General features: G+C 43.8%; 1 protein-coding gene across 3 annotated transcripts in view; it reads right to left on the bottom strand.

Annotated features, from left to right (window-relative positions):
* The window catches only part of ZNF365 (zinc finger protein 365), a 40,701-nt gene that overhangs the window by 4,294 nt on the left and 12,921 nt on the right, over window positions 1–23,486 (bottom strand). Inside the window, exons 3-5 of one of the 3 annotated variants that reach the window (XM_019538457.1) lie at window positions 15,130–15,310; window positions 3,472–3,509; window positions 2,773–2,852 (exon numbers count right to left, since the gene is read on the bottom strand). In XM_019538457.1, coding sequence (XP_019394002.1) covers window positions 2,849–2,852; window positions 3,472–3,509; window positions 15,130–15,310 — 223 coding nt within the window. In that variant the 3' untranslated portion in view covers window positions 2,773–2,848. Of the gene's footprint in view, window positions 1–2,772; window positions 2,853–3,467; window positions 3,510–15,129; window positions 15,311–23,486 lie in introns of those variants that run through there. The other 2 variants (XM_019538455.1, XM_019538456.1) reach the window with 2 other exon arrangements.

Below are 23,486 nucleotides of genomic sequence, written 5' to 3'. Positions count from 1 at the left end.
CCATAGAATTCAAAGCTACATTGCCAACTTAATTAACATTCCATAGCGCAGGCTGCACTTTTCATGTGTGAATTTCAGTTTTTAGATCATTAGCTGCAAATATTTCATCTTTTAATGTGTCCCAATATTTCATTTGATGCGAGATCTGCTCCCAAAATGAATGCACAATGGGATTCAATTTAAAAGTCTATGATAGCAAGCAGGGCACAGAAAACTACCAATAAAATAAATCTGTAGAAATAATCCTCTTTTCCTTTAAAGTTTGTTTAGTGTGACAGCTTGCCCTTACACTATTGGGACTCTTGGTTTAAGAGCTTACACAGATGGAACTATATATTGCAACCAGTTAACTACTGAAGTTAAAAGATATGTTACTCTGTACTTATTAACTATCATGAAGAAATTAAAAAATTTATTCTCAAGACAAGATGGCTACAGGACTATCCCAACATGTAATTCCAGTTAATTTATTACTGTACCAGATAATGTTATTAAAGATAACATTTCAATTAAATGGGAATGTGACACAATGTCTGGACCCTAATTTAATAACAACAGAATATAAGAAAATGCTAGTCTTGCCTATTGTGAAGCAAAATACAGAAAATCCAATGCTTCACAATTTGAGCACAAGTCTTATGATGTGGTTTTACTCTGCCTCCTGGAAGCAAGTGATTGTGACAATCTCAGCTTTCATTTTGAAACACATTTCTAGCCTGCAGGGTTACATAGAGACTTTTTGCAAAGGTAACCAAACTGTACCCTGGCAACCACATTCAAAAGCAAACAAAAGAAACACAACTTTTTTACATTTTAAAAATCTCATGGTTCTTCAGAATAGTCTCATGGTTTTCAAAGACCTAATTAATTACTTTTTAACATTTTTGGATTTGCATATGAAATTGATTTGGGAGAAATATGCAGCCTGGCCTCTTTAAAGTGTGTTATCTAACTGGGTTCTGAAGTCTTTGAAATTTACCTGTTAAGCATTGTTGAAGGCCTCTGCATCCTCAATAGGCCACTTCTAAGTGGCTATTAAGCCCACACTTTCTTGTGTGTGTAGGAAACTGGGAAAAAAAACTAGTTTGGAAAACCAGGTAGAAACCCTGGATTAAGAGTTCTGCAGCATGCATGCAGGCCTGGACATGATACTGATAATGGACATCTGTGCTTACAGTAGAGTTACTATTCAATCAGTACAAGAAGCTGATTGGTCAGAGAGGAGATTGCCTTTAAGGGTTGTAAGTACCTAAACTGAGGATGCCTGCCTTGCTTAGATTGTAGTTATATTAGCAAATAGTTTCTTTGATTTTAATTCTATTTTTCATTCTTAATAGTTGTCTTTTATTGATTACTCTGGATGATTTCATGCAGGTGTCCCCTGAACGAGAAAAGAAATACCTTAGTTTCTATAAGGAATACCTTAAGAACACATTTCTAAAATGGACACCTCCTCCTCCCTCTGAAGCAAGAGATATGAACAGAGGTTACTGTACCCAGCAAGCTGTGCCCACTTGCCACAAGTTGGTGATCAAATAAGTGGTGAGAACAATGGATAAAATGAGAGACCAGAAACATGTCCTCAGCTGATATAAACCGGTATAGTTCTGCCAACATCAATGGAATTATACATTAGCTGAAGATCCACCAAGGAGTTGCTGGTAGAAGTTAAAATATCTTTTAAACATGTTAAATGAGTTTATCTACTTTTATGAACTAATTTACACAGCTAGATGTTGAAGTAATACAGAAAAAGTTGTTCTAGGAAAGATACATTTAGATAATTTATAAGAAATGTTATTCTCATTTTAGCCTTTTCAATATCAGTGCACTTTTAGATCAGGTGTTAAATCCTCACCTAGTATCAGCAGTCATAATCCCAGTGGGTGTAACTAATGCCAACTGAGGATCATCACTTTAGAGTGGTGGTAGGATTCAAACCTGGTTCTCTTGTGAAGCCAACTGATTACCCAAAATATATATTTAAATTAAAACCTACAGAAATGTGGAACATTATGTTGTTGTTGAAGTTGCATTAAACTGTAAATATATTTGGGTTACACTTATACACAGCCTCAGCATGGCAACTCAACTGATGTGGTAACCCTGTTTAAATGTGCCATGACTTTTACAAATTAAGCTAATTTAATGCTTTCAAAACAGATTTTCTTTTCATCCAACAGCAGCAGAAGCTTCTCCACACTGCTTTAAGTCTGTTTTATAGGAATGCACTCTACATGTACTTCAGTCTGTCTGTTGATTCAGTCTGCAAGGATGCACCAGTTCCGATAGTTTTCTTGGGACACCTGTCTAATAAGAAGTCAGATGCAGACCTCCGAGACATTTTAATTTCCCAGCAGATGGAGGCAATTTCTGAATTTCATCATATTGCACTAGATTTAAACCAGTTCATGTCAGTGAAAAGAGCCATGTCCTGCCAAATGCCTCTTCAATTTTCCGTTTCCACATCACTTATCCATATGTGATTTCAGTAAAGTATGCATGATTGCAGAAATAAGATATATTGGGCCTAGTTTAATGCAGGCATAAGTGCTTGCAACTCCACTGACTTCAGCAGTTACATTCATACAGCCCAGTAATGAATCTGGCCAATCATGTTTATTTATTTTTTCCCTATTTCCAATCACTTTAATCGTTATAGAAAACTGAAAATGAGAGAGACTGTCAGGTGAACCGTAAGTTAAAGTTTATATTCATGCAAACATGCTCTTTTAGACCATAATCCAGGAGAGGACTATTTAGTGATTTTTAGCAACTGATTAGACAGATTTTTTTTCTTTTTAAAGGCACAAACTCCAACAGGGTTAAATAACTATTCCCACAATGCCTACCTGGAAGACACAAAAGGGATTATTCAAGTTTAAAAATGCAACTCCCCCCCAAAATAACAACAACAACAACCCAACAACAAAGCCCCAAAACAATGTGAGATTAAGCTACACTTTTACACTGTTTTGATACTTTAAGATATTTGTAATGACACACTGTTGATCTTGTTGATCAGGGCGTGTAGTTGTTTATATGTGGTTTTAAGTTGACAATGTTCCTTTTACATGGGAAATGGCATGTATAGAACTCCCTCAAGGATGTTCATAACAGAATGTTAAAGACATTTTCATCTGGAACTCAGCATATGTTTATTGCCTAGATTCAAATACTGGTTTATCAAACTTTGTGAGTACCTCGTGTGGTCAATCAGGAAGCGGTAATTTATTTTACACCAAAGGAATCTATTTCTTTAGGAACATATTGTTTAATTTTTCATTTTGTAAAACATCTGGATTTCCTTTGTTACATTAAATAAAATATATAAAATATCAAAATACAGGACTTCATCCAAAGACCATGGATATCAGAGTAATAGGCTCAGGATAAAGCTTAGACAACAAAAGCAGAAATGCAAGCATGTTAAAATATTCAAATACAAGAAAAATGAAATAACATACATACAGGCATCTGGGTTTCTTATTTAATGAGAAGTCTGTAAGCTGGAACAAAACAAAAATATATTATTCACATTAATACAAACTTGCTAAATGTCAGTTATCCACTGTCTCATAAATTATTTTATATCTATAAAATGTATGTGCATCTACCTCTGAACCTACAAAAAAACTCAGCACCCATGTAAATTAAATCCTGCTACAAATGAGTTCTTTAGATTGGAACAGAGGTCAGGTTATCTGTGTATTTAGAAGACAGAATACCTTGCCTATTTTAGGGGGTGAAGGGAAAGGAGAGAAATTACTCTTGCACTTCCTGCATGGAAACTTGCTGCTTCCTAGCCCACATGCAATAAATTCAACTAAGATGTCATGTGAGGTGGCCCAGTGTTTGTAGGGAAAGAAAACAAGTTCCTAAGAACTCTGAAGTTTGTCATAGCTCGACCATATTTGTTTGGAAACAAATGAAAGGTTTCTTTTTTAAAGAATATCTCTTTTGAGTCATATGGTCATTTTGTGTCAGACTGTCCTTCCATTACAATACTTGAGGACAGAAAAATGCAGAGGTAGATCAGCTAACTGTTATAAATGAGAGGAAGCAATTTTAAATTGAAACAAGGGCAAGAAAAATAAACAAAAGAGGGGAAAAGGTATAAAAGGAAATATTTATTCAGAGAAGATATCAAATGAGAACATATAATTCCATGACTGAGTCTCAGAACAAGGCAAAATTGATATATTACTGAAAACAGGAATAAGAGAATAAAAATGTGAGAGAATTGAATACTAAGGGGTTATGAGGGATACACTACATAATTTCAGAAGTCTTCTTTTGCCTAGTCCAGTGGTGCTCAACCTTTCTGGACTCAAGGCATCCCTCAGTGGACTTCAGGTAACCCTCCATAACTTTTTGTGAATTCAGCGGCCTTCTGTTTCAAAAGCTATAGCTTGTTTCCTTGCAGAGGGGCCTGGCAGTGGACATGGGGATCATCCAGGCAGGGACAAGCCTGAGCCTGCTTTTATCTGTTCAGTTTATCTGTTTATCTTGCACCTCACTTATCTGCTCACAGCTCTCAGCACTCTTAAAAAGATCTGGTGGTACCCCAAGGTGTCCCAGCACCCTGGTTGAGAATCGGTGCTATAGAAACTATAGTTATATCATAGCACATTTCTATGGAAAATTTACTTTGGCAAAGTTGAGATGTGGTTCTGTATCTTCCCAATCTAGTTATCTTGACGTTATGACATTACCTTCCAGCTGTCTACTTTAGGTCAGTCACTCACATTTTTAAACTAAAATTTTAAATAAAGGGCCAGTGAAAGAATGTTTTAAAAATACTTACTAACAGCAACAGGCCAACTACTAAACCTCACACAGCATATCGAAGATGGTTTCTAACAGAAGTTGATCACCGGAGCAGATCTGGTTGACCTATCTGCTGCATATGATACTGTAACACTGCATCATGATCCACAAACTACTTTATGACTAACAACTCACATCTAAGCCAGACCATCTGTAGCCTCATGGAGAACAGGCACTTCTACATGTAAATAAATGGCCAGAAAAGTAGGTGGTGCTCTGTGACAGGTGTGCCCCTTTTGGGGTTTGTCCACCGGTGACCCCGCCCACCTGTTATGGGCCAACTGCTTGCCTTATCGCTTGCCATGCCTTGTTGTTAACTGATTAATTAAAAGATGTTAATTAAGTGGGAACTGCCCATTTTACCGGCCCAATGCAAGGGGGCACTATCTGTGGCTCCTTTCCTCCCCTACACTGCAGCCCAAGCCTTGCAGATGGTACTCACATCATTTAGTCTGGGCCTTACTCTATTCTGGCCCCCTTGCCCTCCCTGGGCTCTCCGTGGCTGTGCTTTACTGGGTGCCTCACTGGGAGTTCATCAAAGCTGCCTCCCCTCTCTGGGGCTTCTCGCTGCCTCCACCAGGGGCTTCTTGCTGCCCCCCCTCTCTGGGGCTTCTCGCTGCCCCCCCCCTCTCTGGGGCTGGGGTCTCCACCTAGCTGTGGCTCCCCTATGAGGCCTCCTCCAACCCCTGATAGCCTCACCCAAACCTCTGGTTCTAACCAGCAAACACAAAAAACAAGCCCCTGGGCTACAACATAAAATCTAAGCCATCCAGCTAAACATCATTCAGTCCCTACTAGGGAATTCTCCACCCCATAACAGCAATCAGGAGCTGCTCATGCAGTCAGGCTTCTCCCCTCTGTTTGCTCCGGCAGAGCTCCTTCTCTCTTGGTTGCTAGTGGGGAACTGCCAGCCTGGGAGTTTAAATGTGAACCAGGCCCTGCCTCTTCCAGTCAGCTGACCACTGGCAGGTGTAGGTCACCAGCTAAATTTGGTTGCCCTGGCAACTGGCAGCTGGAGCTCTGTGACAGGAGTATTGATACTGGAGCCTTTCTATTGGGGACACCACCCTCCTGTTATGGGCCAACCGCCTGCTTACTCGTCTGCCATGCCTTGATCTTAATTGATTGATTGATGTAATTAGCGGGAGGCTGCCCACTTTATGTGCCCCGGTGCCAGGGGGCGCTATCTGCAGCTCCTTTTCCTCCCCTACACTGCAGCCCAAGCCTTGCAAATGGTACTGACGTGGTTTTGACCTGGGCCTTGTTGTGACTTGGCCCTCTCCTTTACCTCCTTGGGGCTTCTCGCTGCCCCCCCTTGCCCTGGGGCTTCTCACTGCTCCCTTGCCCTGGGGCTTCTCACTCTTCGTGGTCCTCTCTCTGAGCTCCTCACTGGCCCCCTCACTCTGGGGTTTCACAATGCCCCCTCACTCTGGGGTTTCACAATGCTCCCTCACTCTGGGGCGTTGCACTGCTCCCTTGCTCTGGGGCATCGCACTGCCCCCTTGCTCTGGGGCTCCTCACTCCTTGTGGCCCTATCTCCAGGCTCCTCACTGCCCCCTCTTGCTCTGGGGCTTCTCACTGCTCCCCCTTGCTCTGGGGCTGGGGTCAATACACCCCAAATGCTGCGACCTGTCTGGTGCCAGGATCCCCACGCTACTGTGGAGCCCCTATGAGGCCTCTTCCAACCCCTAATAGCCTCATCCGGTCCTCCGGTTCAAAACAGCGAACACAAAAACACAAAACCCCTGGGCTATAACATAAAAGGCTAGACCATCTGGCCAAACAACATTCAATCCCTACCAGGAAAACACTCCAACCCCCAGCAGCGACCTGGGGCTGCTCACGCAGTCAGGGTTCTCCCCTCTGTCTGCACTAGCCGAGCTCCTCCTCCCTTGGCTGCCAGAGGGGAACTGCCTGGGCTTATATGGGTCAGGCCCTGCCCCTTCCTGTTAGCTGGCTCCCCAGTGGTTGTCCTGGCAACCAGCACCTGTTACTCTGGGTGCCCTGGTAACTGGCAGCTGGGCCTCCCCCTTCTTGCCACTAGGGGTCTCTCCTGAGCTGTTTTCTGCTCTTAGGCACAAGGCACCTGAGTGCTCTGCAACAGGCTCCTCACTCACTGCTAGGGCTCTTTCCTAGCAGTTTCCCCTCTCTAAAAGGAGCAGGGCGCCTAAGTGCTCTGTGACACTCTCAAAAGAAAAGCTTACCATAAGGCAGTGTGCTCGCCCCAGTTTTATTCAACATCTACACGGTCAGACACTTCCTGCTAAATGCCAGTGTTTCATTTATGTTGACAACCTCCACATTACCGCACAGCAGAAGAATTTTGAGGACACAGAGAAGATCCAGGAGAAGGCACTGAACAAGATATCAGATTATTATCTAAATAATTTCCTGAAACTGAAACCTAGCAGAACCCAAATCTGTTCTTTGCATCTGAGCAAATGGGATGTGGAACAACACTTGAATGTCACCTGCGGTGACCAGAGTCTTGAACATCAGAAACACCCGGTCTGCTTAGGAGTAACACTAGATTGAACACTTACAAAAAGCACATATTAAATACCAAAGCCAACATCAACATATGAAACAACATTCTGCAAAAGCTCACAAATTTCAAGTGAGAAGCACATGTATCCATCCTATGCACTACTGCCTTAGCACTTTTTTTCTCTATGGCTGAATGTGCCTGCACCACCTGAGGACTCTCAAGTCACAGTACCCATATTGACACTGCCTTAATTGATACAAACAGAATTATAACAAGCTATCTAAAACCCACTCCTGTTGAATGGAGGCAATGAGGAAAACCCCCCAGTGAGGAGTTAGAATCTGGCTCCAATTACAAATGGCACACATGGCAAAGACAATTGGCACATGTGGCAAAGCATGAACAGATTGAGAGTGGGTTTCGGCAGATGCAACTTTGTCATGAAATCACAGGGCCTCTATGCAACCGACCAATGTGTTTGTCAGGAGAAGCAAACCATGGGTCATCTCCTGAGATGCCCTGTAGCACCACAGTGCACCCCACAGGATCCGGCAACACCAATGCTAGAAGCAGTGGCCTGTGGAGAATATTTGGAACAGACCAGATAGAAAGGCTGAAATGGAGATACGATGAAGACAGCTAATAACAACAATTTTACATATGCAATGTACGTAGAAAACTTTATTTCTTTCTCTTCGTTTACTGGTAGAAATATTAGGAGGAAAAGTTCTTTGCCTTTTTACTGCTGATTATACTGATTATGCTTTCAACTTATTAAATCTTTTTTTAAACTCATGGGTAAGATTTTTTTTTTCAATTTCTTATTGTAACTATAATCAAAGTAAATTGCTAAAGAAGAATAGTGTGGGCTGAATGTAGCTACTTTACATTGGATTAAACAGTGTAGATACAGTAAAGGTAATTATTGTGTTCAAGATAATTAATAAGCTATAGTGCAAGAGTAAACTGCATTAAATAAATTTTCCCTTACAGTCTTTACTTTTGCCAAAATATACTTCATTTACAGGAACAATTAAGACAATTAAGATCTCTGGCTTAGGTTCTTAGCTTGCCTTGAGTAGCATTCAGTGTATGGAAGGAAGAGAACAACACTTGATTTTACCACTTCTTCCTCTTTCATCCTTCCTTCCAAAATCCCAGGTGCAACTGGTTTAGTTTTTGGCAAAATGGCAGCCTCAAAGCTGTTACAAGCTGTCTGGCTGCAATTTCTCAAGGGTTCATTTTGTATTATGGAATTCTCAAAGCATGGACCACCTGTCTATCCTCTCTTCACTGGGGGTTACCTATGTAGCCAACTCAAAATCAGACAGGGATTTCCCTACTTCAGGGTAATTCCTAGGTAGCTGATTGAGGCTGTTTTGCACCCTGGGGATGCACACAAACTTTACCAGGGCAAGTATCTGACCTGGTGCAGTGGAAGTGTTTTTTAATGAAATCTAATAATCAGATTTCAGTCATTTAACAGGGCTGTTCTGTTACACCCATTGTTCTCCCTCTGATAGTCCTCTATGCAGTTACTTTGAGCCCTGACTTGCAATCCTTACTCAGGCATGACTCCTTCAAGTCGAGGGGAGTTTGGTTTCAGTAAGGACTGGGTCTTCAGGTTCTCTGGCAGCACAGAGGACTAACATATTTACTCAGGTATACACTCTTCCTGACCTGTTGGCAAATAATTTCAGATTATGTCCACTCAAACTGCAGGCAAAAGAAAACCCAAAACCCTCATTCTGTTTGGCAAGGATTTTAAGACAAAAAATCCCCACAGACTTAAATTTAAAAATCACAGAGAATAACAAAAAGTTCCATTAATTCTGCTTTCCTTTCCATCCATTTAAACTCTACATACAGAATAATGCTTTGTGGTTTGAGGCCTGTATAGGACTACAGCTAAAGAAAACTGCAGGAAAACACCCTTCTGGTTGGTTATATAACCCAGGTAGCATTTCACCAGTTTCATGGGCCTTAGCCTTTTTATAGTTTCTCAGTTCACAATGGGACTATGAGTCTTTGGTCATGTCCTTTTGTCTGTAGACTCTCTAGGATGGTGTTTGATATGATGCTACACTTCTCAATATCCATGAACACTAACAGCCAGTAGCATTTATTAATTTGAACTTGACTTTTTCTTTAAAAAAACGTAATATGTACTTTAGTGCTTGTGAAAGGTGCCAGGTTGACAGCCCTAAGAGATTGCTTAAAATGTGGGCAATGACTAGCTAAATTTTCCTACTTTGCGTTTTCCATATCCATAGAAAATCATAGAAAATTAGGGTTGGAAGGGACCTCAGGGTCCCTTTATCAGTTCACTGAGACCTGGGCTAAAACACTGAAATTAGATTTATCAAACATGGCCAAAAGCCATCGGATGCCCCAAAGTTGTTCCCAATACCTATTTAAAAGGAAAATCATACTCTCATAACCAGGAGGAAAAGAATTTTGGGGATGATGCAGTCTTTAAGACAACATGTGAAATGTGTTGTGTCCCCTGCCTAAAAGGATAACAGAATATGCATAGTCAGTGATTAGATACATAGTTGTCTGAGATGCATGCAAAAATATTATTCCTATAAACATTATTTTCTGCTGTATTTTTCATGCTTTACTCTTGGATTTCCTTAACAATGTCTTTCATCCTACTAAGATGCAACTGCTTGCAGCCATATCACCTTGGGTTTTTATAATCTCATGAACTCAAGAGGGTGAGGCTAATCAGTACCTGCATGAGTGATCTCAAAGGCATACCTAGATTATTCAGTAGTTGTCACTATCTGCTAAGGCAATGAACAGACATTGCATGTCCCCCAGGAGAAAGTCTTTTGTCTGATGTACAATAGATGTTATCTATTATCCTGCTTCAAGTCCCTCTGAAGCATTCCAGATAAAATGCACTAAGGCTTTTCCCCAATATAGCCCATTATACTCCTGTTATTGTGGTTCAATCCAGTGACAAACCTGTCAGGCCCTTTACTCTAGCTGGCCATTTACTGGTAGAGAAGTAGTAATGTAGCTTGGAACAGCCTCCACGCAGATGGAGCCCTTGACTCCAGGCTGTGGAGGCTGCCTGGTGTGTCTGCTGAGGGCTGGGATCTGGGCTCCGGGCACTCCTACTTGTGGGATGTGTTCACTGGTGGAGACTCTGGCAGACCGGGTGAGGGAACTCCATCAGGGATCATGCGAAGGACATTGATGCCTACTGACAGACCCTGCACCTGGAGAAGAGTGTCAGAGAGATCAGGAAGAAGAGTGAGCTTCAGCACGATGCCCCCAATGATGGAGAGTGAAAATTGGTCACATCAGGCTCAGAGCCACAACATGCATCAGCTGCTCTACTGACAGCCTTACACAACTATGCAGCCTTGACGTTATCATTGGATGAGGCATCTGCACCCTCCGCATCAAGAACAAGGGGAACAGCCACCCCCATCAAAGCATAAAAAGGGGGATTGTTGTGGGAGACTCCCTGCTGCAAGGAACAGAAGATGCCATCTGTCACCCAGACCCCCTTGCTCGAGAGGTCTGCTGCCATCCAGATGCCAGGATCCAAGATGTAATGGACAGGATTCCAAAGCTGGTCCACCCTAAGGACTACTATCCCATGCTCTATGTCCATGTAGGCACCAATGGCATGGCAAGAAACAACCCCAGGAGAATAATGAGTGACTACAAGACTATGGGGGTGAAGCTCAAGGAACTAGGAGCACAAGTGGTCTTCTCCTCAATCCTCCCAGTTAGAGGCTGTGGCCATCAGAGGGAGGAATGCATTGAGGAAGTCAACCAAAAGCTTCAGAGATGGTGTCACTGAATTGGTTTTGGATTCTTCAACCTTGGTATGCAGTTCAACAGCACTGGTCTGCATGCAAGAGATAGTATCCACCTCACAGGCAGAGGGAAGAAGCTCTTTTCCACAAGAATCACAGACTTGCTGAGGAGGGCTTTAAACTAGACACACCCAGGGTAGTGGGGGTAGATTCCACTATTGGGTATAAATCCTCTGGCCAAGATGGCCCAGAGGAGGGTATTCATGTAGATGATTATCATCCAGATGATTATCAATGCCCCAAGACACTTGCAGAGGGACAGAAAACCTGAGATGCCCCAAGACACTTGCAGAGGGACAGAAAACCTGAGATGACTAAGGATGAACTCAGATGTCTTTATGGGAATGCCAGAAGCATGGGCAATAAACAGGACAAACTGGTACTCCTTCTGGCAGACAAGGATTTTGACATCATTGGGTTGATGGAGACTTCATGGGATGATACATATGATTGGGCAGTGGATATTGAGGGCTACAGGCTCTACAGGAAGGATCGGGTTGGGAAGAAGGGTGGAGACGGGTAGCCCTCTATGTGAAAGAGCAGTACCCCTCCCCTCCCCTCACATTTGATTACATGGGGAAGTCTCTTGAGATGCAAGGGGGCTCAGGAGAAGGGGACCTGATAGTGGGAGTCCACTATAGGCCTCCCTACCAAGAAGAGGAGCACAACAGGATATTCTGCAGAGAACTGGCCAAAGCAGCCAGCACTAAGGACTTGATTGTCATGGGTGACTTCAACTACCTTGACATCTGCTGGGAAGACCATTCAGTCAGCTCCAGCAGGTCAACAAACTTCTTGGCAATTTTAGACCATCTGTCACAGGCTGTGGAGGGGTCAACTAGGGGGAAAGCCCCTCTGAACTTGGTGCCGACCAAAAGAGAAGACATGGTAGGCAACCTGAAGATGAGAGGTACTCTGGGTGACAGTGACCATGATTTGATTAGATTCACCATCCACCCAAAGGCTGGGAATTCTACAAGCAGAACAGAAGTCCTTGACTTCAGAAGGGCAAATTTTGGTAAACTCAGGAGTCTAGTTGGAAAGGCCCTTTGCAATCAGCGACTGGACAACTTGGGAGTTCAGGAATGGTGCCACTTCCCTAAGGAGGCAATTCCCATTGCTCAAAAAGAGGCCATCCCCATGCAGTCAAAAGGAGGGAAAGGGGCCAAGAGACCCACTTGGCTCAACAGGGACATCAGGGAACTTTTCAAAAAGAAATAAGGAGTGTTCATGCAATGGAAAAATGGTTCAGCATCCAGAGAAGAGTACACTCAGACAGCCAGGGCCTGCAGGTATGAGACAAGGAAAGTCAAGGCATGCATCGAGATCAAGCTGGAAACTGAAATAAAAAACAATAAAAAGTCCTTCTATAGGTACTTAGGGAGCAAGAAAAAAATCAAGCTGCACTGTGGGTTCCCCTACTGAATATGGAGGGGAAGCCCACAGCTGATCCCTGTGAAAAGGCAGAGCTCCTTAATTCTTACTTCGCATTAGTATTTTTTAAATCAGTCGTGAACTTGTCACCTGTCCAGAGGCCCAGAGAATATGGCGATGACACTAGCCCACATAAAATCAGCCCTGAACAGGTGAATGTACTCTTAGAACATCTGGATATTTTTAAGTTGGCTGAGCCAGATGACCTGCACCCGAGAGTCCTGAAAGAACTGGCCGAACTCAGAGTGGTGCCTCTGGCAAGACTGTTTGAAGAGTCATGGAACTCTGGAGTGGTCCTGAATGAATGGAATTAAGGGTAAGAAAGAGAAGAGGGACAACCCTACTAACTATAGACTGGTGAGTCTAACTTTGATCCTGGAAAAAATCTTTGAAAAAATCATCAAGGAGGCCATAAACCACAAGGTCATAACTGGTGGGGTGCTGAGAATGAACCAACATGGCTTTGTTGAGGGGAGGTCATGCCTAACAAACCTCGTGTCCTTTTATGACCAGGTAACTAACCAGCTGGACATGGGACATGAGGTACACATCATCTACCTAGACTTCAGCAAGGTCTTTGATACTGTTTCCCATGAGAGTCTCTCAATTAAATTTGGGTGTACTGGCCTAGACCTGGCTATGGTGAGGTGGGTTGCAACTGGCTCAGCAGCTGATCCCAGCAAGTGGTAATTGATGGGGTGGCCTCATCCTGGAGCGCCATCTCCAGTGATCGTCCCAGGGATCAGTGCTTGGGCCCATGCTCTTTAACATCTTTATCAATGACCTGGATGAGCGAGTGGAAAGCACAATGATTACACTTGCAGATGACACCAAGTGGTGGGGAAATGTGGGCATATCTGAAGACAGGGCAAATATCCAGTATGATCTTGACATGCTGGTTCTATGGGCTGAATGCAATCAGATGAATCAGATCAACAGGGATAAGTGCCGGGTCCTTCACCTGGGTAGGAAGAAGCTTCACAACTATACAATGGGTGGTGGTCCACTAGCTGACACTGCATCTGAAAGGGACTTGGGGGTGACAATCGACCAAAGGATGAATACAAAGAATGAGTCATCAGTGTGATGAAGTTGCCAACAGGACAAACAACTCTAGCGTGCATCAGCCAATGTGTAACCAACAGACCCAGGGAGGTGCTCCTCCCCCTCTATTCAACATTGGAGAGGCCACAGCTGGAGTACTATGTCCAGTTCTGGGCACCGCACTTCAAGAAGGATGTGGATAAGCTTAAAAGAGTACAAAGAAGGGCCACCCACACGATCAGGGACCTGGGAGATAGGCCCTGTGAAAAGACTCTGGGAACTGGGCCTGTTCAGTCTGAGTAAGAAAAGACTGAGAGGTAACTTGATAGCCACCTACAAGCATGTCAGGGGCAAACACCAAGATCTAGGGGAACAACTCTTCAGAAAGGCACCCCTTGGGAGGACAAGGTCCAAAGGGCACAAGCTAGTTGAGGAAAAATTTAGGATAGACATAAGGAAAAAATTCTTGTCCATAAGGGTAGCTAGGATCTGGAACACACTCCCAGCAGAGGTGATGCAGTCACCATCCCTCGAGGTTTTCAAGAGGAGGCTGGACAAGCACCTCATGGAGCTTGTTTGAGCCCAATTACCTCCTGCCCATGGCAGGGGACTGGACTCAATGATCTTACAGGTCCCTTCCAGTCCTTCTATTCTATGCTTCTATGATTCTAAGAATAGAAAGGCATTTATTTCTGCTCTGTGTGGCTTCAGATACTAGCTTCAAATAGCGTCTTGTGTTCTTAGTTCCAACAACAGCAAGTAGCTCAGCTTGTGTGTTACAGCTGTGAATATCCCAGATAATCCAAGCAAAACATCCTTCCTTCCCCACCCGTATTAATCATCCAATCTAATTTACTATGTGTTCACTATGTTTAAATGTGTTTTCACCATTATGCATTACACTGAGTTTTAAAGTTACAGGTAAAGTTCAATTAAGCTTAGAATCCAAGAGTATCTATACACGTGCTCTGGGGTTGGGGTGAGGGGGCAGCATTTTAATTACAGTGGTTCCTGGACAGCTATTCTAATTAAAACGCCATAGCGTCATGTATATTCTGTGTCCCACATTTCAAAATGGCAGCAGGGGGCACTTTAACTAATGCTCACTCAACGAGTTTTAGTTAAAGTGCCCCTGCCGGCATTATGAAATGTGGGACACAGAATACATATGACACTGCAGCACACTGAAGCATTCTAATTAGAATGCTCCAGCTCCTATACATTCTATATAAAATGTGTCAGAGCACATGTATAGGCACCATAAGTGTGTCAAATGCCCCATTTACTACTTACTTTGTTGAACATGGTATATATTATGCCAAACACATAGAGAGACTTCTTAAACCCTTAAGTACACAAAAATGAAAACACTTCACAAGTAAGACTGCATTCTCAATTATTCAGTCTTGTTGAATCTATTAACGTTCACATTCAATAACTTTCCCTGGAGCAGTGAACTAGAATATAATTAATGAGACGACATCACTAGCTTACCACATGTTCATTGACATTACTGTAGTTGCATATAATCTGCTGATTTTGATAGTATTCTAATTGTCTTTCTGCCAGATCAACACGCTGCAAGAGATTCTCAATGAAGTGCTGGAGTCTGGCTTTTCCACGGAACTCTTTCTCAGCTGCTTCTTCTAGGAAGTGGTTAAAGGTAACAACTTCTCTGTTAAGACAAAAATATTCAAAGTACCATTTTTGTATTGGAATGCGGCTCAGGATGGCCCTGGTAAGAAAAAGTAAAGGAATATAGCACCTGAAATTCCCTTCCATGTCATTGTCCCAAAATATAACAATCATACCATGTAAACCCTTTAATCAATGTACCAAGTTCCATCTTAAAAATAAGTTAGGCTTCTATGCCCACTATTCCTAGTGGACAACTGTTCCAGAATCCTAGTCCCTAGTGGTTAGATTGCCACCAGAATCCCAGTCCCTGGTTCTAATTGCTACCCTTTTTGTGCCTACATTGTCCTTTTGCTTATCTTTTCTCTCCCAAATGTATTTATCCCTTGGTATATTTATAAACAGCAGTCATATCACATCCCAGCCTTTGTTTTGCTTGGCTAAAGAAATGAAACCTTTGTTAGCCTTCTTCTGTAAAATAGGTGCTTAATTACTCTGATCATCCTAGGACCTCTTTCTGCACCTGTTTCAGTTAACAAAAACTTACACAATTGTAAATGATATATAGTATACATTATTCTCACCAAAGCCTTGTATAATGGCATTAATAGCTCCTCCTTTCTATTGCCAATTCCTTTCTGGATATATCCTAGGAATGCACCTGCCTTTTACATGACTATCCTCTAATTGACTAATACACTCAGGTTTTCTAGTCTGCCACTGTCTACAAATGATGAACATCTTATAATAGAAACTCTTGTTACTACTCCCTCAGTGCCTGACCTTGCCCTTAGAGCTATTGAATTTCATTTCATTTTTAGTTTTCTAGTTCTCAAGGTCAACCAATTTTTCCTCCTTGATATTTGGATTCATCTCTGTATTGCTGATGACTGCCAACTTTGTGCCATCAACAAATTTCATGAGGACAACAATGCAAAGGAGGGATGGTGATCTGCTCTTCTATTTTGCTGTCATGTTTCTAGGTTTTTTCCTGTAAATCACTGGAAAGGAAGAAAACTAAAAACTTGAAAAAAATCTATGGGATTACAAGAGGCTCTTTAAGAAATTCCTTTTGTTCAACTGTTAGCCAGGTTGGAGGTTAAACCACCCACAAGGGACAAAAAAGATACCCTGTTATGCAACGTAATTCAGTACTAGAAGATTCTTTGAGGCATGGCTTAGCCACCGTGCTTTTCAGGAGATTACTACAGCACAGACCTCTCCTTTCTCCACATTCATTCATGTCTTTATGGCAGAGTGCTCCCAAAGAATGTCCCCTCCTTTAGCTGCACTTTATGATTACAATGTGTAAATGATAAAGAGATTTAGGAAAATGTTGCCACTTAGGTGGCTTCTTCTCCTAAAAGGACATTTACCACACCAGCTCCTGGCCAACAGCACTGAAAATGTTTATTGCAGCAAAGGAAGATATCTGTATGCAGTACAAGTAACATGAAATAAATAAAAGAATGCCAAATCAAAGACCAGGATCTTTCATATAATTTAAGAAAAAAACATAATTTCCATCTGCGATAGCTGGAGAAATTTTACAAAAGCAACTTTTAGTACATTCCAAAATATCTGTTTCCTTAATGTTTTTCAGGTGAAAAAGTGGTGCCTTTTTCCTTATTTAAAGATACACCAGTTTGACACTCAACCGGGGGTGTGAGAAGAATAGAAAAAAATGTAAAGTTTGTCCTTGAAGCCTGCCAGTGTAATTTGATGGATTTGGTTTAAATTAACTAAATTATCTGTTCCCAAATAGTTTTATTTTAGCCTGATTCTCTATAACAGGCAATCATCAATCCTCTGGATCATGCTGTATGCGTAAGTCATGTGCCTGACGAATCCGCTTGTGGTTGACAAATTCAAGTTGAGAGTGATACAGCTTGTTACAAGTTTCATAGATCCATATGTTGCCTGAGATGGAGTCCAGTTTACAGAATGCTGCCTTCTTCTTTCTTGCTTTGCTTCTATCCTCTGGATGAAAGCCAGGACTTGTCGTTCCCCCCCTCCCCGGATGGTCTGAGATGCCTATTAAAACTTCACTTCTGCTTAGTTCTGGTTAAATGAGGTGTGTGTGTGTGTGTGTGTGGGGGGGGGAAACGACAAGTCCTTTGCAAATCCAGATTAGAATTGGTCTGATAAATGCTGAGCGGGGTGTGTGTAAATGTGGGTTGATTAGCATTTGGAGCACAGATTTCCCATCATGCAGTGCTCCCCTGTTTCTCTGATCCCAGAATTCACTGCGGTCTTTGCATCGGGCTTTCTTTTCTCTGTCTCCCATGTAAATGAATTGTCATCTGGGTCCATCTTGGACGTAAATGAAACCTAGGGAGTTGCTCCCTTGTCTGGAGGGCTTTAGGTACATCTTCCGCTGCATCTTCATTGTATTTTGTTCAGGCAGAGGAGGGGAAGAAATTCTTTGCGAGTCAGACAGGCTGCGTCCTGGGTTCTGTTTGGTATTTTGCCTTCCCACTTTATTTTCAGCATCTAATGCAGGCTATGTCTTAATAGCCACTGTGATAAGGGTCACGAAGTTGCATTTTAACTTTTATCCTCCCTGAACTTGCAAGGAGCCAGTAGCTCGAACAAGACTGTTGTGATTCAGAGAAGTGTACGCTAGGCTAAGCATTTTCTCCCCTGTATAAGAAATGAAGGGAAAGGGTAGAAGTGAAGAAAAAGCAAGTTGTAGGAGTTCTGAGTAGGCAGCATGTAGGTATAAAATGAACACTCCACATTTAGGCGGTATGGGTTTAGGAGCAACTCTGATCATGCCAGGACTTGCCCCTAATAATAAACAGTTAATAAATTGAGATTGCTGGTATGTAGACACATCCTTATTTGCTTTAGCTTCATTCAAAACTTGGGGTATGGGATATAGGACAAAACTCATATTTGCCTAATGACAAAGGATAAAATTGGCTCAGGGGAAAAATATAATTGGAGAGAAGTGTTAAAAAAAGAGATAAAGAAAAATTAGAAAGATAACATCTTCTAAAGCTTAGTTTGTTTAGGAGTACTCAAACATTTCTCTCTGCACTTCATTATGTTTTATCTAAAAAAAGTCTTAATTCCTTATAGTTGTACATAATCAACTTGTACGTTAACCTCCTGATTCAAGATATGAATACTTCAGCTGGGTTAGAAAGGACAGATCGGGAAGGAATTCTCCCTTTGCCTAGATATACAGCTGGGGAATACAGGCAGAACTTATTTTTGCATTTCACTGTCAAAAGCTGAATGCCAGGGTAGACAAGCAAATGATCTTATTGAGTATGGTAAATTCTATGCTATTTTCCTTGATGTAGCCTGTGGTGGGCCAGCGGGGGGTGCCCTGAGCCACCTACCTCACTACGTCCGACCACCTTCCAGGCCCCAAGTGCCTCCCTGGGGACACCTCACATCTGGCCGACCCCCATCCTAGAGCACACCCACAAGCTGGGAGGTAATGCTGCCACCACCCATGGTCTAGACTGATCTTGGCCCTGTGCCCCCTGGGAAACATAGGCCTAGTAGTCCTTGAGGGTACTCGACCCACTGCAAGAACTTGGTGTGCTTCCCTTAGCCTGAAGCACCAACAGTGGTCTCCCTTAGCCAGCTGGACCAAGGGGACCCCAAGGCATGATCTAGACCATCTCCTAATAAGTCTCCCACACTAGGTACAGAGAACTTTATTGATTACAAGGAGTAGGTTTGGAATGGGGTACAGGGTGGAGAAATATCAAAGAATAACCCTTAGAGCAAAGTGGCATGATAGCCTTTGAGCACACATCTGAGTTACTGCAAGCTATATATCTAGTTAAATCTCAAATAGCTTACTCACAAGTATCATCCAGAGACAGATGGAGATTCCTTCTGGAGGCAAGCAGTACACAAGTTTCAAGAGAGTAAGTTTCGGATGGTCCAGTACTCATCATGGCTGCTGCCCCATCTCCTGGGCAGTCCTTAACTTATATAGATCTTATGACCTCATTTACCTGATCATAACAAGGCCAGCAGCTGTTGGCTGCCAGACAACCAATTTGAAATGCATCACTGGGTACACTGGCAGTCTCTAGCCCCGTCTCCCAGCCATAATGTAACTACCCAGAACAAAAGGGAGATTAAGGCCTCCCACCCAGGTGTGTGAAGCCACTCATGTAGGCAAAGACAGCAGGTGTCCCCCTCCCTCAGGAATGTATCCAGCTCAGGTTACAACTCAGGGTTATTACCTGAAGTAGATGGGACCAGGGGTGCCTACCCTCTGCAGTGACCACGTGTGATAGCCAGAACCAGAGGAGTTAAATCAATACATATATATTCTTGGAGATATCTGGTAATTGTCTGACCTTTAATATTAGCTAATGCAGTTTGCAAATTTGTAACCCGCAAATGTAACTTGCCTGTCCTAAGTTTAACCAAAGCATTGAAACTAATTGTCTGCACTGATCATGAGATTAACTGGGCCCCAAAAATAAAACTGCAAACATCAGCTAATCTAGACATTCTTACTTAAGGTTCAGCCATAACAGCAAATCCTGACCACAAAATATAATTAGCACCTTTCATAAATCCAAGGAGGAGCTGAAAAAAGAGGAAGAAACTAAGGGCTTGAACTTGGGTGGAGTAAATGCTAATCTCAAACTCCAAAGTGATGTGGCATGATTTGCTTATTTGGTGAGTCCAAGTTTAGGCAGTAACCTTTTATAATAATTTCTAACACCTTCTAATCCCATAGGGTAACAGCTGCAGGGCAAGAGATTAGCATAAGATAAGGTATAAAGGAGCATGTATGTCAAGTGACCAGCATGAAGGACAGGACAGAAGGACCATTGCTGTACCAAGCCTGGACCCTGGATTCCCAGTGTGAGCAAGGACTGGATCCTGACTTAGGGATCTTCCCGGTGACCCCTCGGACAGCATTGATTGGGGACGCCTGACTTCGCTGGAACAACTTGGCATGCAGCTGGCATAGAGGGACTGCTGATAAGTTGTGAACCCCATGTGGGAACTCTTTGTCATTTTGTCTATTTGTTGTTATTATTTACTATTAGCTTTTTATTATTATGTTTGTCATAGGAACCTTTCTGTCAACTGCTGTGTGCTAAGTTACAAGTAAATTTGCCTTTACTTCACTCCCGACTCACCTCCTTGATCCCAAACCCAGCAGCCTCACGACTGATATAGTCAGAGCACCTAGCTGGCCTGTGACAAAAACTGACATCACGAACAGGATCAAGGATGGAGAGTTCGGGGGGGAAGAATGGTACAGAGGGGTGGGCCCCGCTGATTGCTTTGATAGAAGAGGTTACAGGTACTAGGAATCCGGGGTGGGATAAGGAGAGGTTGAGACCCACCTGGAGCAATCCCACCACAGTACCCTGCCAGTGGGCCACGTTCGCTGCCGTGTAGAAGGGCAGACCCAAGAAAGGATGCTTGTCTTGGTGGCTGCCAACTTGCTTAAGACTGGGGGCGGAGGAGGCCACTCAGTTTCATCAAGAGAACCAATCCCTAAAAGAGTGAATAACCCAGTCTGAGAGGGAATTGAGAGAAGAAAAGGATTCTAGTAGTGTGGCTTCTGCAACGGCCAGAGAAGCACAAAACCGCCTGGAGATACTAGAGCATCAGGAGGGGAAAACACTAGTTGCACAGGCAATCACCTCCCTTGAGAGAAAGGTACAAGTGGCGCAGTCAATCGAGCCCCCCCTTGAAAGGGTGTGACAGTGTATGGTGGCATACAAGAGACTGAGCTGTGGGGTGACCCAGAAGGCGAGTATGTGATACTTTCAGAAGAGGCCCACATGGTCCCACCTCCCTATGCCCCACCAGCCCAAGAGAATTTAGAGGGAGAGCTGGCCCAAACCTTCCCAATGCAAGTGACCCATGCTCATCAGGGACAACTCACCCAGATAGAGTAGCACTTCTTCACAAGGATGGAAATCCAAGGTCTGCAGGAACAGTACTGATCCAAGCCCGGGGAACCAGTAATGGATTGGTTAATACAAATGTATATGGAAGGGACAGCGGGAGTAAGGCTTAACTGCGCTGAAGCATCCCAGCTTGTACTGAGACCCGGCTTTCCCCTAATGCAGTTTGTAGCAACAACAGGGAGCACGACCTTGTTTAGTGCCACGGTGCAGGCAGTCGCCGGCTGCTATGCCAACACAGAAAGAGAGCTCCACCCTAGCAGTCAGGGGTGGTCTAATGTGGAGGAGGCTGTATTTTGTTTATATCAGCTGGCACTGGAAAGAAACATAGACCATCAACAGCGTGCAAATCAACTTGATGCAACACTAATAAGGTGGAAAAAGTTCTGTCGACGAGCACCCACTGATTTCACCGCCACCATGCTGGCCAAGCAGCAGGCAATGATAGGAAACCCGGTAAGAGAAGCCATTCAGGAATTAGCAGAACTCTTTCCCCTCCTTTTGAAACACAGAATAAATAAACCCTCATGCCAGGCCAAGGCCATGGTTGCAGCCAAAAGGGACGGCGAGTCAGTGGGGCCCCCTAAGTCCAGGAAAGTGTGGGGGTGAAAAATCTAAGACCCTGTATACACGGATGTGGAAAGATTTACTGGCGGCAGGGTTTAGTAAAGAGCAAATTGACGGGCTGCCCACCACGGTCATGCAAAGGTTGTGGGCCAAGGGCAAGGGGCCTTTGTGGGGGCAGTAGAGGATCGGGGACCGGTAATATGGAATAATATTGACCCCTTAATGCAAGTGCCTATAAAAATTTGTTTAAATAGAAGAAAAAGGTCAATCAACATGCTACTAGACACTGGCACTCAGCTGTGCATTTTGGACTGTGCAGAATGGAAGGGGGAATGGAGGTACCAAACGACTGAGACATCTAGTCCGGCTCACAGTCATCTTGCCTAATGGCTCCATAGTACAAGAAGATGCTGTAATGCTCCGGGGAGGGCCGAACCTACTGGGACTAAACGTGTTGGAGGGGAAGTGGTTTATATTTAAGCAGGAAACCTGGCAGTTTGGCTGCGCCACATTTCAGGAAGGCAAGCAGGAAGACACAATGACGGCAGTAGCCCGATGTTCCATGACCCTGTTCCCCCTGCCGGCCATGAAGGGGGTACACTGATCTCAATACCACCCCCACCCCAAAGCAACGCAACCCATCCAGGACGTTATCAACCAGCAGCTGGAGGATGGAACCATCATTCGAACTCATTCCCCATACAACAACCCGGTGTGGCCAGTGCATGAACCAAATGGGGATTGGCGATTAACTGTTGATTTTAGGGCTCTGAATGCCAACACCAACCATCTGACAGCTGTGGTCCCATCCATGCCTGCACTAACAGAAAGCATTAGGTGTTATGGCCCCCAGTGGATGGGATCCGTGGACATTAAAAACATGTTCTTTGCTATCCCCACTTATGAAGATCATTGGCCTTTGTTCGCCTTCACATGGCTGGGATAGCAGTATACCTAGAGAGTCCTACCCAAGGGTTGGGGCACAGCCCCACCTTGGCCCACAGAGTGCTAGCTGTGGTAGTCCATGAAGTCCAATTAGGTCATCCAGAGGCACATATCTGGCAGTATGTCGACAACGTCATGGTGGGAGGCCAAGACTGGGAATTAACCATTTGTGCTTTTGAGTCCCTAAAGGAGAAGGTGCAAGCGTTTGGGTTCACACTGTCCAACAAAAAGATCCAAGAAGCTGGGCCCCAGTGTGAATTCTTGGGAATCCAATGGCAGCAAGGTGGACCCAGCATATCGGCTAGAGAGCTGCAGAGCCTGGTAGCTACGTCTGCCCCCAACAATGTAAAAGAACTGCAAGCCCAGCTGGAAGCACTTAACTTCTGGTGTCTGCATGTCTCCAAGTTTAGTGGGTTGGCCCGGCCCCCATATAATTTGTGTAAGAAGAAGACACAGTGGAAATGGAGCCCCAAGCACTAACATGCCATTCGAGCTCTCAAGGAGGCAGTAACCACCCACCTCCCTAGCAGTACAGCGCCCAGAAGGGGAGCTCTGACTCCATATAAATGTGTCCAATGGGGGGCCCCATTGGAGCTTGTGGCAAAGGGATACACCTGAGGCAGAGGGAAAACCACTTGGGTTTTAGAGCCGGGGCTGGAAAGAGGCTGAAGCCTGATACACCCTGCTAGAACAAATGCTGTGTGTGGCAGCCGCAGCATTAAAAGCCACAGAGGCCCTGAGAGGGGACCACTGTCATAACCACCACTGATGCCCATCCTGGGAATGGCATTGTCT

Source organism: Crocodylus porosus, unplaced genomic scaffold (assembly GCF_001723895.1).
Source record: "Crocodylus porosus isolate Cpor-Errol unplaced genomic scaffold, CroPor_comp1, whole genome shotgun sequence".
NCBI classification, from domain to species: Eukaryota; Metazoa; Chordata; order Crocodylia; family Crocodylidae; genus Crocodylus; species Crocodylus porosus.
The sequence above is the reverse complement of the archived record's forward strand: the minus strand, read 5'-3'. Positions and strand labels throughout refer to the sequence as shown.